The sequence below is a fragment of the Barbus barbus genome (assembly GCF_936440315.1).
Source record: "Barbus barbus genome assembly, chromosome: 44".
Taxonomy (NCBI): Eukaryota; Metazoa; Chordata; class Actinopteri; order Cypriniformes; family Cyprinidae; genus Barbus; species Barbus barbus.
The window spans coordinates 6,408,151-6,423,589 of NC_136722.1; the positions used below are offsets into that span (position 1 = coordinate 6,408,151).

At 39.9% G+C, this 15,439-nt stretch overlaps 1 protein-coding gene across 5 annotated transcripts in view; it reads left to right on the forward strand.

The window, feature by feature from the left end:
- Window positions 1-15,439, forward strand: part of LOC306863589 (histone-lysine N-methyltransferase 2C-like) — a 150,581-nt gene that overhangs the window by 86,453 nt on the left and 48,689 nt on the right. For all 5 annotated transcript variants that reach the window (XM_079407012.1, XM_079407014.1, XM_079407013.1 and 2 more), the window contains exons 13-18: window positions 5,191-5,298; window positions 5,424-6,256; window positions 9,772-9,891; window positions 13,287-13,403; window positions 14,620-14,724; window positions 14,872-14,976. In XM_079407012.1, coding sequence (XP_079263138.1) covers window positions 5,191-5,298; window positions 5,424-6,256; window positions 9,772-9,891; window positions 13,287-13,403; window positions 14,620-14,724; window positions 14,872-14,976 — 1,388 coding nt within the window. The remainder of the gene's footprint in view (window positions 1-5,190; window positions 5,299-5,423; window positions 6,257-9,771; window positions 9,892-13,286; window positions 13,404-14,619; window positions 14,725-14,871; window positions 14,977-15,439) is intronic.

Here is a 15,439-nt window from a genome sequence, read left to right on the forward strand (position 1 = left end):
AATCTTGCTATTTTAACAGTGTAAATAAAATCTATAGCTATTTGCACTGTGTAAATAGCATATTGTTAAAAAAATACTGCTATTTTCACTTGGTGTAAATAGCATCTATCGCTAAAATAATATGCTAATAAACTGAGTGTAAATAGCATCTATCGCTATATGCACTTAGTATAAATAGCATCTATTGCTGTTTACACGGTGCAAATAGCCGCTGCCATAAAAAAAAGCATCATCTTTCTACTGTTCCTGGATATTAAAATTATTTTAGTTTGCATAATAGGTGCATACTATTTTTTTTTTTTTTTTTTTTTTTTGGGGGGGGGTGTCTGCATACCACCGACTTCACAAATACTGAATTGGGTTAATGTAAAATATGGAGCGTTTCTGTCATGGGCAGATACATTTGGAACTATGCAAAAGTTAAAAAGTGAATCAGTCTGTATGTGTATCAAACACCACCAAAGACAAGAGCACAGAGTCAAAAGAGACTGTTCTGGATTCATCCTGTGCTATGCATTGTCGCTTAGCAAAAGTCTGTGAGCTCCACCAAGTCAAAGTTTAATACAAAAGCAGAGTATCTAGGGAGGTGACCATCTGTGCAGATTGTATGGGTTTGCTAGGTTTCTTCGCAAGTGCAATGGAAAAGAGGATTAAACATCTCTCCGTACAAAACAAATCTGTTGCACGGTTGACATGCGAATGTTTGTGTCAGCCTGAGCAGATGCATTAACAGCCATTTATTCAAATTCAAATTTTATCACACCAATTTTTTGTTCACTTTTCTTAGATTTTGTTGCTGATTTTAAATGTTACTTACATGTGAGTTTGGCAAAGTTTTAGATTTTTTTTTTTTTTTTCTGCAATAAAGCAGATAGCATTTAGTCTTGCATTGCTTACTGCTTACCAGTAACATAGCATGCTGTTAACAAACTGCGCTGCATGAGCTGCGGATGTCTGAAAAGGAGTTAATTTAGAGTGTTCATATAAAAACCAGAAGTGGAGAACCACACCAGAACCATATGCAATTTGGTCATTCGTGACAATTCAAAATGCATGAATGTGGCAGACTCAGCGCTGAACTTTCCAGAAACTTTTAAACGATCGATGATGCTTCATTTACTTGTGGTAAACATTGAGGTAAACTAGTAAAAAGGAGTAATCTTGTTGGCTCTAGTGTTGTTTTGACATTGAAGTAACAGTACTATTGACATCTTTAGTTCATTTATAGGAAGGTAATTATATAACCTCTTTAGTCTTATGGCCACATGTTAGAGGGAGTATTTTCCCAGCGGTGCAGTAATTTGACTCCACCACCAATCTAAAGTCTTTTTGTTGCCATGGATGCGTGATGCCATCAGTGATTCATCCTGACACGGTTGAAAAGAACCACAGTCACGCTTACTCACATGACCCATTGCACAAACAACTCAATCACCTGAGCACAGATGGCTGATTGTAGCTGCTGCATAGCTGCTTTGAGATCTGCTTCTTTCATGATGTTATGAAGTGTTAATCTGTTAGGCTGGAGGCTAGAGCACGTCTGATGTCATACCCACACTGGGAACGGTAAATCCTTTAAGTTCATCTGCTTTGCTCTCAGGCAGTGTGCAACGCTGCCAGGTAACACTTTCAGGTGAGTATTGATGACTAAAGTCAGTGCGAGGGCTTATGGGAGTTTGCAGACCCTGAGGCGTACCCGATCAGCAATATTAGGTGTTTGAAACCCAGCATCAGTGTGCAGAATCAGCCAGACAGCAGACTTACTATGCTCTCTGGAGTAGGAATATGTCAGTATCCTGTTTTAATCTCCTCTTCTTCCTTGTCTGTCCAGTCAGACTGTAGTCATTGTGCCTCAATGCCTCATGACCTCAGCAGCCTTTCCTCTTGTTTGAACTCTTCATGTCCACTGAGGTACCCCGAGGCTTGTTTACATGCTGCCTCTACTGGGCAGCTCAACTAGACTTGAACTTCTGTCTTTCCCCAGTGGCGAAATTCACTTTTTTGAGGACCACAATATAGAGTAGCCTTTAAAACATTGCTGATTTTATGTTGTTTTTAGGGGTCTCAATTTTAAAAGGTGCAGCACTCACTCTTGAAAAAAATCCACCTTTGTTGGTAAATTTTTTTTTGGTTGATGTTTTGCCCATTATCCAGGCCTTCATCAGATGTCTGGCCAAAATGTCACACACACTTTAACCAATAAAGTTAAGATGTCTTCAAGGGTAAGTGTTACACCTTTTCTAATTGACATGGCTTTTTGATTTTAGGTTGCACCTCCTCTTTTGTTGGTAGAGCACCTCTTTTCAGTCGTTTTAGTTTTTAGGGGTGTCGCAATATTTAAAAAATTAAATATCAATATCATGTTATTACAACACATATGATAATATTGGCTTGTAGGTGGGGGGGGGTGAATGTCCAGCGCTCTCTCCACCCTTAGTACCACGACTGAGGTGCCCTTGAGCAAGGCACCGAACCCCCAACTGCTCCCCGGGCGCTGCAGCATAAATGGCTGCCCACTGCTCCGGGTGTGTGTTCACGGTGTGTGTGTGTTCACTGCTGTGTGTGTGCACTTTGGATGGGATAAATGCAGAGCACGAATTCCGAGTATGGGTCACTATACTTAGCTGTATGTCACGTCACTTTCACTTTCATAATATTGTAAATATAATCCAGTGCCTGTAATTTATCTTGGTTGACAATCCAAGTAATGCACCTTAACGCTCGTTGCCACCTGTCAGAAAATGAAGGGGGAAAAAAACAACAACAACAGCGTGCAGATGCTACTGCTCTACAAAATCATGTCACAGATAAGATGACAGATTACAGTGAAACCCTCTACCTGCACCTGAGAAATGTTAGTAAGTGTTATACACCCCAGTCTCCAAGAAGGGCTGAAATTCTCTCTCCTCCACCCTGTATATTTTAAGTGTGAGAAAAAACAAGAAAACACAAAAATATGCCAAATTAAAGATTTATTTAACTCATAGCATTTTTATTTCTGTGGAATTGTGTTTAGACAATACAGTATGTCATAGAAACACAATCACCGAAATATATTTAACTTCAGAAGACACAAGGTGATGTATGTATGCATCTATGTAGGTATGTGTAGATGTGAGTATTTGTTGTAGCACAGCAGTCTGGGGGGAGGGGGGTGATATTCTCTAGACCATGACTTGTCCGCCTGGGTTAAAAATAGCTAGGAGCTCTAAACCAGTGAGGCTTTCGTCTTCCCTGTGCTGCTAGTCCAAGTGTAGAGACGTTATCAGGACACCGCAACCAGCCTAACTTCTCTTTAACTCTGAATGATGGCTGCTCTATCATGACTCTTTGATGGCTCTACACCCCAGGTTAGATTCAGGTTAGATTAATAATGTTTTATTATCATGATATATAGGGTTTACAGTGCCAACGTATTACAAGTGGTCATGCAAAATAGGATTTCCTTGCTCTTTAAAATAAAGTTGATATGCTATGTAATAAAATGTTATATCATTGAGCTCCTCCCCAGGCAATTAACTGAAACTAAACTACGAAAAGGATGGTAACACTTTATAATAACGTTCAGTTAAGTCATTTATGAGTGATTAGCTAATGATGAACTAATCATTTACAAAACATGACTATGCGTTTATAGATGATTAATAAGTGATATCTTAATATTTATCACTTATTAATCATCTATGAACGCATAGTCATGTTTTGTAAATGATTAGTTCATCATAAACTAATGACTTGTAAATGAATTAACAAAACATACACAAATTATTAGCATATCACTTATTAATTGCTTATGAATGTTTTGTAAATGATTAGTTCATCATTAACTGATCGCTTAAAAATGACTTACAACTGAACGTTATTATAAAGTGTTACCGCAATGTATTCTTTGAAGTTTTTATTCCACTTTGTTTTTGTTCTAACAGTTATTCTGAAGTCTTGAATGATCGTATGAGTGATTAAAAAAAAGAGCGCAGAGCATGGCTCATGTTTGTTTATTCATTTCTGTGTGCCCTGTATGAGACCATCTCAGCAGTGTCTAACAAGAGCAGGGCTTGTAAATGTTGTCATGGTGATGCCTGGCACAATGGGCTGCAGTGGCTGCTGAAGTATTCCTGTTCCCTGTTCAGAGTGAGGGAAGCGTAAATGTATGGTGGAGGAGGGGGTGAATAGAGCACTGTTGAATTTGATATGGATATAGAAAAATAACAGAATAATAGTAGAATTTTTTTAGTTGCCCTATTCATTCTCTGATCAATCATGCTATGTTGATTGAGACCAAATGATGAATTATGCATTTAGTTGCGATTTAGGATTTCAAAATAGATGTTCTGTTAAAGCAAAGCAATTCAAATCATTTGCATCTCATCTGATTGATGGTGAGTGTGGTCACTTTGAATATAGCTGTAATATTCAAGTTCTTAAAGCTGAACATCTCTCAAGATCTCTCTGATTTTTTTTGAGGTTTGAAGAAACCTCAGCATGTGAATGGTTGCTGGTTTGATTGTGTCATTTGAGTAATGCACTAACCCCAGGTTGTTTCAGCGAGGTTGAACATGTAATAAGTTAGCAGTGCCGTTCTGTGGCATAAGTGACGTAAAAGTCTCAGAAAAGTATTCTGGCATATATGTGTGGAGAGAAAGATTCCGGGCGACGTGCTGTTTCATTATTTCGAGCAGTTTACTAACCGTTGGTCCAGTGTTCTGTGTCAGATTCGTTTGTGCATGTTGCAATGCAGTTTGAGCAAAGATAATTGGAGTTCTGACAACCAAACACAAGCAGTTTATTTTAATTCAGGAAAGCAGTAAGTCAATGACAATAGTGTCCGAGATGAAGACAATTTTTCAACGAAAGTTTAACTTTATTACTTTTTACACTGATGACATTTTAGAGTCATTAATGTTTTCCTCATGCCTTGACTACATATGAATGTACACATTATTATTATTAAAAGATTGTCAAGCAAACTTCATTAATAAGAGATTATTTTAATGAATTTCATTGTTTCAATGAAGGTTTTCTTTAGAGGCATGTTCATGTCACTTTAAGTGTGAAATGCCTTTATGTATTTTTTAATAAATGAAATAGAAAAATTAAAATCATTTCAGTGATCCTTATGGATGTTCAGCATAGTAAATAGTTAGTTGTTTTTTTTCTTTGTGCAACTCAATACTTCCCTTTCCTATCCAGATGTCTTCATGGCTGTTGAGGAAGTAAATGAGGCTGAGGAGGAAGTGGCGTTGGAGCCAGGGGCCAGTACTAGTCCACTTCCTACAGTGCCAGAAGAGTTCCTGTCATGTAAGTTTTTCTTTTAGTCAGATAATCATGTCCATGAAGTGTGCATAGTGTTTTGCAGTAAATTGTTTTTTTTTAGCCACAGACACTTTAGTTGTGTTTTTTGTTTGTGTGTTTTTTTTGCGCAGCTGCTGAACCTGCCCAGGAGATCCAGGTTACTGTGACTCTGACAGAGGGTTCGGGTTCCGTGCCTCCTCCGTGCACCTCCACTTTAGTGGGGGGACCCTCCCTCTCCTTTCAGCCCTCTTCCACTACTGAAGACCATAACCAGGAGCACAGTCTCATTGGTGCTTTGGAAATGGGGAAGGAAAAGGAAGATAAGCTGCCTGATACTACAGAGGATGAACCTGAAGCAGACGTTTCAAAAGCTCTTCCTGCTTTGCCAACCAAAGAAACTTCCCCCAATCACTCTCGAGCACAAGAGGAAGAACCCATGGATGTCTGTCCCTCAGACCCCTCCAGTATCAAGGATAAAAGTGTGACAGATGTCCCAGAATCCCAGAGTGTTGTTGAGGAAATTGAGCAGGGACAGAAGCAAGACAAACAAGAGCATGAAGAGGAGAAGGTGGCAGATCCTGAGGTCACTTGTATTTTACCTGAGCCTGATAGTGTCCCACTGGTTGAAGAGTGCAGTCCTACCGTGGAAATGGATACTACACCTGTCAGCGACCACAGTTTCTCCAGTTTCAGCTCTCCCATTGAGGATAAGAGCCTCATCTTGAAGCATTCCCCAGGACAGTCCTCCGAGGGCTCAACCAAGTTGACCCAGTCCCCATTTTCCACTGAAGCCTCACCGAGGGAGACGTCTCAAAGCCAGACGCCTACCCATGGCCTGAATCTGGCTGGATACTGCCCCAGTGTTTCCAACACCACCTTCTTCCCCCTTACTCCCAAGATAGGTATGGGAAAGCCAGCCATCTCGAAGAGGAAGTTCTCTCCAGGAAGGCCAAGGGTAAAGCAGGTAAAACTCCTAGTATCTGGCCTTTCTTTCTTGCTGCTTGGCTTCTGGTTTTCCCTCAGTCTCTTTAGGACACTGATTCTGTCTGTGATCCACAGTTTTCAGCCACACAGTAATTACTCCTTTGCTCTCCATGTTCCTTCGTCACATTGATTAGTGCCAGAGTGTAGCGTGTATTAATTAACATGGAAAGGCTCTTACTGTGCTCTCTCTGGCTCAGTCTCTGCTTTGCTCACTCATTCTTTTCCCGCTCTCTCTCCTGCCTCCCAATCCCCCCACTGCCCTTCTCAAATACATCACTCACAGTATCCTTGGGAGAGAGGGGGCTGGGAGTTGGCTCCAGAGCCAGTGGTTTATGCTAGTGGAACATAAAGGAGTGTTTTTGGAGGTGTGTAATTCGGATAGCTGCTCACTGAGCTGGAAAGCACAGCACAAACACATTTCCTCTTTGAGCTCTGGAACAGGGAGGGTGCTGAGAACTCCTTTTTAGGGCCTTCTAACTTGTCATAAATCTAAATTAATCCTGGCATTGCAGTGTCTTTGTGCCCAGTAGAGTAAACTTCAAAGTACAATTAATCTAAGCATTCTTCTGTTCGTTCCCATCTCGTTGGTGCAAACCTTGGCATTTCACTTTGGGAATGCTTTCAGTATCATTGATCTGATTGGCAGATCATACCGTAGCTCCCAGTGGGGCTTAGGCCCAATAGTCTGTGTGAGTACGCAAATGCAGGTATGAATGCTGGCAATGCCAAGCATAAGAGTAAGTTCACCCAAGAATGAGAATTCTGTCATCAGTTATTTACCTCATCCAAATTCTTAAGAAACAAATAAAATATTTTTAATGAAAATTTTATTTTAAATGAAGAAAGATTTCTGTCCCTCTATTTCAAAATCCACGCTACCACAATGTTGATGTTTCAAAGTGTTCATAAAGACAGAATTTCATTGGTTTACTCCAAGTTTTTCTCTCTCTTTATGTGATGAGCAGATTCAGTTTAGGCAGTTTGACGCACATACATAGACCATGCCAAATATGGTAAACGGAAGATCAATTGTGCTTGCTTGACGGTTGAGAAGCAATGAGTTGTTGTTTTTTCTCGCAGCTTCATTTGTTGTGGCTGAAACTAGCATGTTTGAGTCTCCGCAAAAACCAATCAGGTTTGTTTCTCACGTGTCTTGCAAGTTTGAGTTTTCAGGTTTACCATGTTTGAACTCTATGTATTTGTTGTTCAGTGTATATGTTAATGATAGCCTAAATTAAATCTGTTTTTTATAGAAATAGATTGCTTCGCTTCCAAAAAAAAATGCAGATTGAACCACTTGATTTATATGGATATTAAAAATATATTATGTTATATTGTGTTTCCAAAAGATGAGCGAAAATCAACAATGGGATGGTTAGTAAATAATGACCAAATTTGTATTTTTAGGTGAACTATACAGGTGCTGTAAGCAATTACAGCTGTTTTTCTAACTTTACTACTACACATCCTGTCTTTAAAACACAACTCTTCAAAAGCATGCCAGTAAACTCAATGTCAGCAAAACTTAACAAAATGTTTCACAGAGCGTTACCGATTGGCTCAAACCTGATTTTCTTTTTGATCTTTATACAGTATAGGTTTGTAACAGTCTAATATAGTATGTCAGGACATCTGATTCAATGGTATCTGTCAGGTATTAGGGATATTTTATGTGTGGTATACCAAATAATTAGCTTGTGACAGTGCTTTCTGTTAGATTTAAATGGGATATAGTTTTTCAGATTGCTGGCTATAAATAGTTTGACAGTTTAACAAAACGTGCTTAGCAGTTGTGTTTGGATATACTTTATTTTTGTAAAATCGAATGACTAGAAGAGTGTATATGTGTCTATATATGCTAGTCTATCTATGGCTCTGGTCGCTTTTCTCTCTGGAGTATGCGCCATCTGGGCACAGTGTAATTTGAAGGGTGGGCAGCTGTCATTGGCTCCAACAGAGATTTCCGGTTTGGTGTGTAAAAGTGCATTCATGAGTATGTGCACGCCCCTGTGTTATTCTGCGTGTGCGTATGAGAGAGAAAGAGATTTCGTTTTGTTGTGCAAATGAGCTTCTAGCGTTTCATCGTTTTCGTGAAGTAACTGCCGCTGATTCTCTTCAGAAACGATAAGGCATGCCTTACGCTCTGAATTTTGTCCTAAGGATTAGCTTGAGTTTTCATTTGGAAATATGTATCTCTTGGCTGAAAAAATTTCATATTACCACATATGTCTTGGTAAAGTGTCTCTTGGGCGCCTACCATTTAAGCTAAAAGTGTTCACCTCTCCATTTATTTTACATTTGTGCTTTTTGTTTATTTTGAAAAGACTCGGAGTTGGAAATTCAGTATGAAGACATGCTTCTTCCTCAGCATACTCTTACCGAACTAACATTGCATGGATGTCAATAAGCAATTTAAGACATCACCAATACCAAAACCATGATGGCATGATGATATTTGTTTGTTTCTCAGTTGCCTCCCTCCACTCATGCTTTAATGTTGCAGGAGATCTATTCTTTTCTTTCTTTCTTTCTCTTTCTTTCTAATCTGTTATAACAATTCTTAGGTCTTGTGCCTACGGAATGGTCATTTGTTTCATTTAGTACTTTTGTTTTATGAGGAAGCAATGCTCTGAGTTCAATGCAAGTTATGCTCTTTCTACATCAGGAATTTGTTGATTACCACAGAAAATAATAGAGCAAAATGATAGAAATGGTAAACGTAACTTCATTGCCCAGTTTAAGGCTATTTTTGAGGAGCAGTATTATTGTGACAGGTAATCAACAGCATAATATATACTGTTGTCCAGAGACGTTAAGTTGTATTGGGTCTCAGACATACATTTAAAGTAGTGGTTTGGGACAAAATGATACATGACAGGAAAAAAGGCAACCAACCCGCGGCTGGTATTTATTATTATAATTTCAAAATAATTTTCATTTTGTAAAACATAAAAGGCCTTGCTGTGATTGTGTTATGCATTGTAATTACACCGACTAACCCTCATTAGCTCGTTAAACAGGCTAAATGCTCCACATGACGCTTTGTGCTTTATGAAATTCTCTGTTTATCTCAAAGGGCTGCTTATTCTCATGCTGACACGATCACGCTTGTTTAGTGCAAACATATAAACAAGGTTGTTTCCATGGAGGCATAATGACGCTTTATAACGTGGATCCTCATGTTTTTTTTCTCTGTTTGTAAGGGAATTTAGCAGACTTCCCTACAAATTGAGACACGCTCAAAGCAAATACTCACAATTGCTTTTCTTAAGGCAGAAAATATAATTCCGTAATGCCACTGTCACGTTTCAGGAATTTGTCCCAAACTTAATATCTCACTGTATTGCTTGATATGATGCATTTGTGTAGAAGTATTAGATTCATTTGACATGCTGTGGTCTTGTTGCTGGCTTCACATTTATGTTACTGCATTTTGTCACCCCTCATCACCAATATACCCTCCCCCTCCGTCTCTTCTCCGCCGCTTTACCTCAGGGTGCATGGAGTAACCGTAGCGCAATGAGCTCGCCCTCCTGGTCTCCAGAGCCCTTGGACGCCTGGGACAGCCCTAAGACCAGGCCGATGCACGGGCTGCCCTTCTGGACCATGAGATTGGTAAATGAGGGGAGGGTTTTGAAGGGTTTTGGCTCTGCAGGGGACTGAGCTTTTAAGGTGGGTGTGGGTCATAAAGCATCAGCTGGTTTTGTCTGGAAAGTAAACTCAAAAATGGTGAAAAACACAAGTGAGTATGACTCTGGTTGGTGTTGCTCAAAAACATTTGTTTGTTACTAGTGTAGAATTCAGGCTTTGATATTATGATATCCAACTTGTTCATGACATAATTTGTCATGCTTCTGACATTTTTATACAACATATTTATTTTTTATTTTTACTATTTTTTAACCTGTTTTAAAAACAGAATGCTCATGGCGTGAGAATAAAAAAAACAACGAGACGTAACACACTACCCTAAAGGCTTTTATCTGATCCATATTACATGATGAAAAAGGTAACTGATATTTGGAATCAGTGATGCATTAAAAGAGGGTTATAATAATGTATGCAGTCCTGATAGACAAATCCAAACCTCTTCCCTCATTATCGATTACTGAATATTTAATTTAACTCTGAAATGCATCACATTACAAAGGTTAATACTTGTTGTTATCCATTGGACATTTCCGTGTTCACATTGTATATTTATATAATTAATATTTCATATGATAGCATGTTCGTATAACAAACCCTGCACATATCTACAAATGCATGTGCATGAGACACCATCAGAGTTGCATCCTTCTCATTGCAGCAGTATCTCATCAGAATTGCCGTTCTTCTCTGTGGCAGCACTCGAGCAGATTTAGAGGAGTGCCTTCCTTAACCCCCGTCTATTTTTTCCCTCTCCATAATTCATTTCTGCACAAATTAGACTCAGACTGTAAAGGCGACAGAGTGCGCCAGGCTTCCTTAGGCAAACTCTCTAAATGAAGTTGACATCTCCTGTCTGAATAGTGCTGCTTGGCTACAGTGAGGTAATTACCTGGGAGGAAGTGGGAATTGGGCCAGAGCTTCAGCCTCGATGCAAACGCAACGTGACACCTTCAGAAGCAGGGCAAGTTGGCAGAAGTCTGGCCTGAAATGTGATCTGTAAGTCGGTGTAGTGTTCAGGGAGTTGAGGTGAACCTCAGAGGGTCAGGTCTTGGGATGGATGGATGAGTTTGTATCACAAACACAGATGCAACGGGTTTGGTGCCTTCCAGAAAGTTTCCCTTCATGTCAAGCTAGTTTATAGGTGGATTCAGGTAATTATTTCTCCTAAACAGCTGAACCGTTTTTCAATTGAATCAGTCAAGCAATAGTACCATTTGCTATTAGAGAATAATATGTGTGGATTTCTATGTGAGCTGGGTGAAATGGCAAATTTCAGTGCAATGCATGAAAACTTTTTTCTTTTCTGTTTTTGTTATTTGTAAAATGTAATAAAGGCATACAATTATTTAATGTTTAAAGGGATAGTTCATCCAAAAATGAAAATTCTGTCAGTAATTACTCACCCTCATGTCGGTCCAAACCTGTAAGGCCTTTGTTCATATTCGGAACACAAATTAAGATATTTTTGATGCATTCCGAGAACTCTCTGACCCTCCCATAGACAGAAAGGATCCTTACACGATCAAGGCTCAGAAATGAGAGATTGTTAAAATAATCCATGTGACATCAGTGGTTCAACCGTAATTTTACGAAGCTACGAGAATATTTTTTGTGTGCAATGAAAACAAAAATAGCGACTTTATTCAACAATTATTTTAACGATCTCCTTGCTAGGTTTCTGAGCCTTGATCGTATAAGGATCCTTGCTGTCAATGGGTGTCACGGTGCACACACGAGGAGGAAACAGGAACGCGCATACGAGGATGTAAACTCAAATAATAGTCTTTAATGTAGACATCAAGGCAGGGCAAGGAGTCAGGGGCCCTCACTAGAATGGCCTCCGCGGCCACAACAAGAGGGGCCGCCTGCCCCAGACGAGTCTCAGTGGACAAGACAAGATTAGATTAGATTAAAACTGCTCCTGTGGACACGACACAAAACCGGCACTCCTGGTCGGAACTAGGAAACAGCAGCGGCCGGCGGGCATGAGTCAGCGACGATCCGGCGGGCTTGACTCCCGCGAACAGCGAGACGAACTCTTTGGTTGGTGAGCCGCGAACGGCGGCGTCAGCTCCTGCAAACGGCGGGCTCAGTGAGCCGCGGACGGCGGCGTGACTTGGGGGAGCCGCCGACGGTGGGTTGGCTTTCCCCACGGACGGCAGACTTGGGTGAGCCGCGAACGGCGGCGGATAACTCCTGCAATAGGCGGGCTGGAGGGCTCGCGGCGGATCACGAGTGGCGACTTCCTTGCCGCGGGACAGACAGACAGGAACAAAATAAAAACTAGAAAAAACAAACAAAACAAAACGAGGTGAAGGGCCGCCGCTTAATGTATGACGGTCTGGTCTTCTGTCACGGTGCACACACGAGGAGGAAACAGGAGTGCACAGACGAGGACGTAAAATCAAACAATAGTCTTTAATGTAGACATCAAGGCAGGGCAAGACGAGGCAGGGCTGACACAGACAGGAACACCGGGGAGTAACAAGTAGACCAGGCGAAATCCAACTGAATAGACAGGACTATAAATACACAGGTAAATCATAGATAATTAGACAAACACAGCTGGACAATAATTAACTAATTACATTTAACAAGGACAGGAAACAAACCAAATATGGACACGAGGCAGGAACACATGACACACACGACAGAGGACTGACAATGGGAGGGTCAGAGAGCTCTTGGAATGCATCAAAAATATCTTAATTTGTGTTCCGAAGATGAATGAAGGTCTGACGGGTTTGGAACGATATAAGGGTGAGTAATTAATGACAGAATTTTCATTTTTGGGTGAACTATCCCTTTTTAAGAGTAACTGTTATTTTTTTAAATGCTGGTATGCTGTTAATAATTTTATAATCATGATTTAGAGAGTAAAACTCTAGTCTAAATAATCCACAGATGACTTTAATAATTGAACTTTAATAAAGTTTTAAACCTTGAGTGTGAGGAAGTGTGATACGTTTTTTTTTTTCTTCAGTGAACATTTCTGAGTGATGATACAAAAACAACAAAAAAGCTCATTTGTACAAGTAAATCAAACTTACCAACTCTTTTACCATTTTTAGTGAGGTTTAAATCAGCGAACTCATAATATAATGAGCAGACACAAAACTGGCCTACTGTCACGGTCTGTAGGAAACTTAATGGCCAGATATGAAGCCCATTAAAGTCATTGTGATATTCCAATGTTGCTTTATTTTATAACCAACAAAACAATATTTGATATATCGTCTGTATCGTGCTGTTTGTTAGGAGTATTTGCCCATTAGTACTATACATTCACTCTCAATTTTCCCAAAGTGTGCCATAAGAGAAATGAAATAATATCCTTTCTCCCTGTCTCTGTCTGCTAGGGTCGTGGATCTGGGTTTCCTGGAAGGCGGCGACCCAGGGGAGCTAACCTGTCTGGGAGAGGTGGCAGGGGACGCTCCAGGCTAAAGACGGAGAGCAGCCCTGTGGTGATCCCTGGGGTATGAAGCCCCCACCTCTACAAGCATAAATAAAACAGCACTCAGATGTGCTTAATGTTCACATTAAAGCCTGAGAAATGCACTCACGCTCAGCAGAGCTTCAGCAGCAGTTCCCGGCCCAAATGGCCTTTTCAAAATAGCAAATGCTGACATTTTCCCTTACACAAACGACTTGTGATGGGGGAGATTGAGCCAGCATGTACTTGGCTGCCAATATGATAAAATAGGCAATTTTGTACTCAGCAGTCATCCTGTAGTTTACACACACAATGAAGATGTTGCCTTAACTTTGTCAGGGAGTTTCATTACAGTCCAATGCCACAGTAAATTGTCATGTAAAGGCCTGTTTGCACAGAGTTTGAATTTTCACTATGACAGGCTTTAAATTTAAACTATCCGTACCTATAAAGCCCATTACACCAGCTAAACAAAGCAGCGTTACTTTTCCCCTCACCTATAAGTTGAATACATTTTGCATATTTTTAACATCTAGATGATGTTAACACACAATGAATTATAGTATAATATAAATACAACATTCACATTGCGTATGTAAGAAACATGACCCTCCATTGCAGAACCAACACTGCAAGCAAAGCCTATTTTTACGGTGCATTGCAAGCTTAAAAGGATAGTTCACCTAGAAATAAAAATCGTCATCAATTCCTCATCTTCAAAATACAAAGATATTTCTTTTTAAACCTGAGAGATGTCTGTCCAGTTTCACCAGATCTTTAAAGCATCAAATTGTTAATAAAAACTTTCATCAACACATCAATTTCAGCTCAACCTTACTTCCATTCACCATATTTGAAGTTTTCTATGTATAATATTGATCATTGTTTATGTGGAAAAGAAATCTCTGAATTTTTGAAAAAAAAAAAAGTATTTTGAAGATGAACAAAAGTCTTATGGTTTTTGGCATGATGATAATTAATGGCAGAATTTTCCCTTTAAGACAAGCTGGGCCCAATGTATGCATTGGTTGAAAACTGCTACTGTAATAGCCTAACAGCAATTTGTAAAGTCCATTGCTGTTTTTAATGTTTTTTTTGTTTTTTTTTTAAACCACATCTGACATTTTCAGTTGCATGATTACATTGAAAAATTTCCAGAAACAACTATGATGTCATTAGACACACAGTATAGTAATAAGTTAGAAACAGCTGGATGTGATCTGAGCAAATGTAAACAGATGTCATGTGCTCTGTTACAGGTGAGCTTAATGGATTCTCCATATGTGGTAAAAGAAGAGGAGGAGAACTCCATGCACAACACTGTAGTCCTGTTCTCCACCTCTGACTCTTTCACACTTAAACAAGTAAGTATATGAGTTCAAAGTCAAAAGTGAAAACACTTCATTGGACACATGATCTTGCTCTTAAAAATGTGAGCCTTAGATTAACCATAAGCATGGGTGTGAGAATTAACTTCACGGGTGGCTGTCTGCTCTCTCTTGTGTCTTCAGGACATGTGTGTGGTGTGTGGAAGCTTCGGTCAGGGTGCTGAGGGCAGACTGTTAGCCTGCTCCCAATGCGGCCAGTGCTACCACCCCTTCTGCGTCAATATTAAGGTAAGACCCTCCCAATCAATCACAGCTGACCCTGTTCACCAGCACCGTTCATGAGATGTAATGGTGTGAATTATGAGCTGCTTTTATCTGGAGTGAGCGTTAATGGTGTGTGAAATAAGTGTGACAGGTCAGTGTGTGAGAGGACCTGGATGAAAGCAGCCCGAGGGTAATGAGTAAAATGTTAAGAGGATAATGAAGCACACTATAAAGGCCGTGTCTTATGTTGATAGACTAAAGCAGAGATCTTTATCATGTGAAGACAGCAGTGACAGAAGAATACATCAGGGTGCTTTCGGTATCTCTCAGCGCTTTTAGATATGCCAAGTAGAGAAACTTCCTGATCTTCATTTAATATAAGAGGCCCAGATGGATTCTACTGATTTTTTTTTTTTTAATTCTCCACATTCCCAGTGCATGTTCTGAAATCTGCTGGGAATAATGTGGAGTTCTACACACACAGATT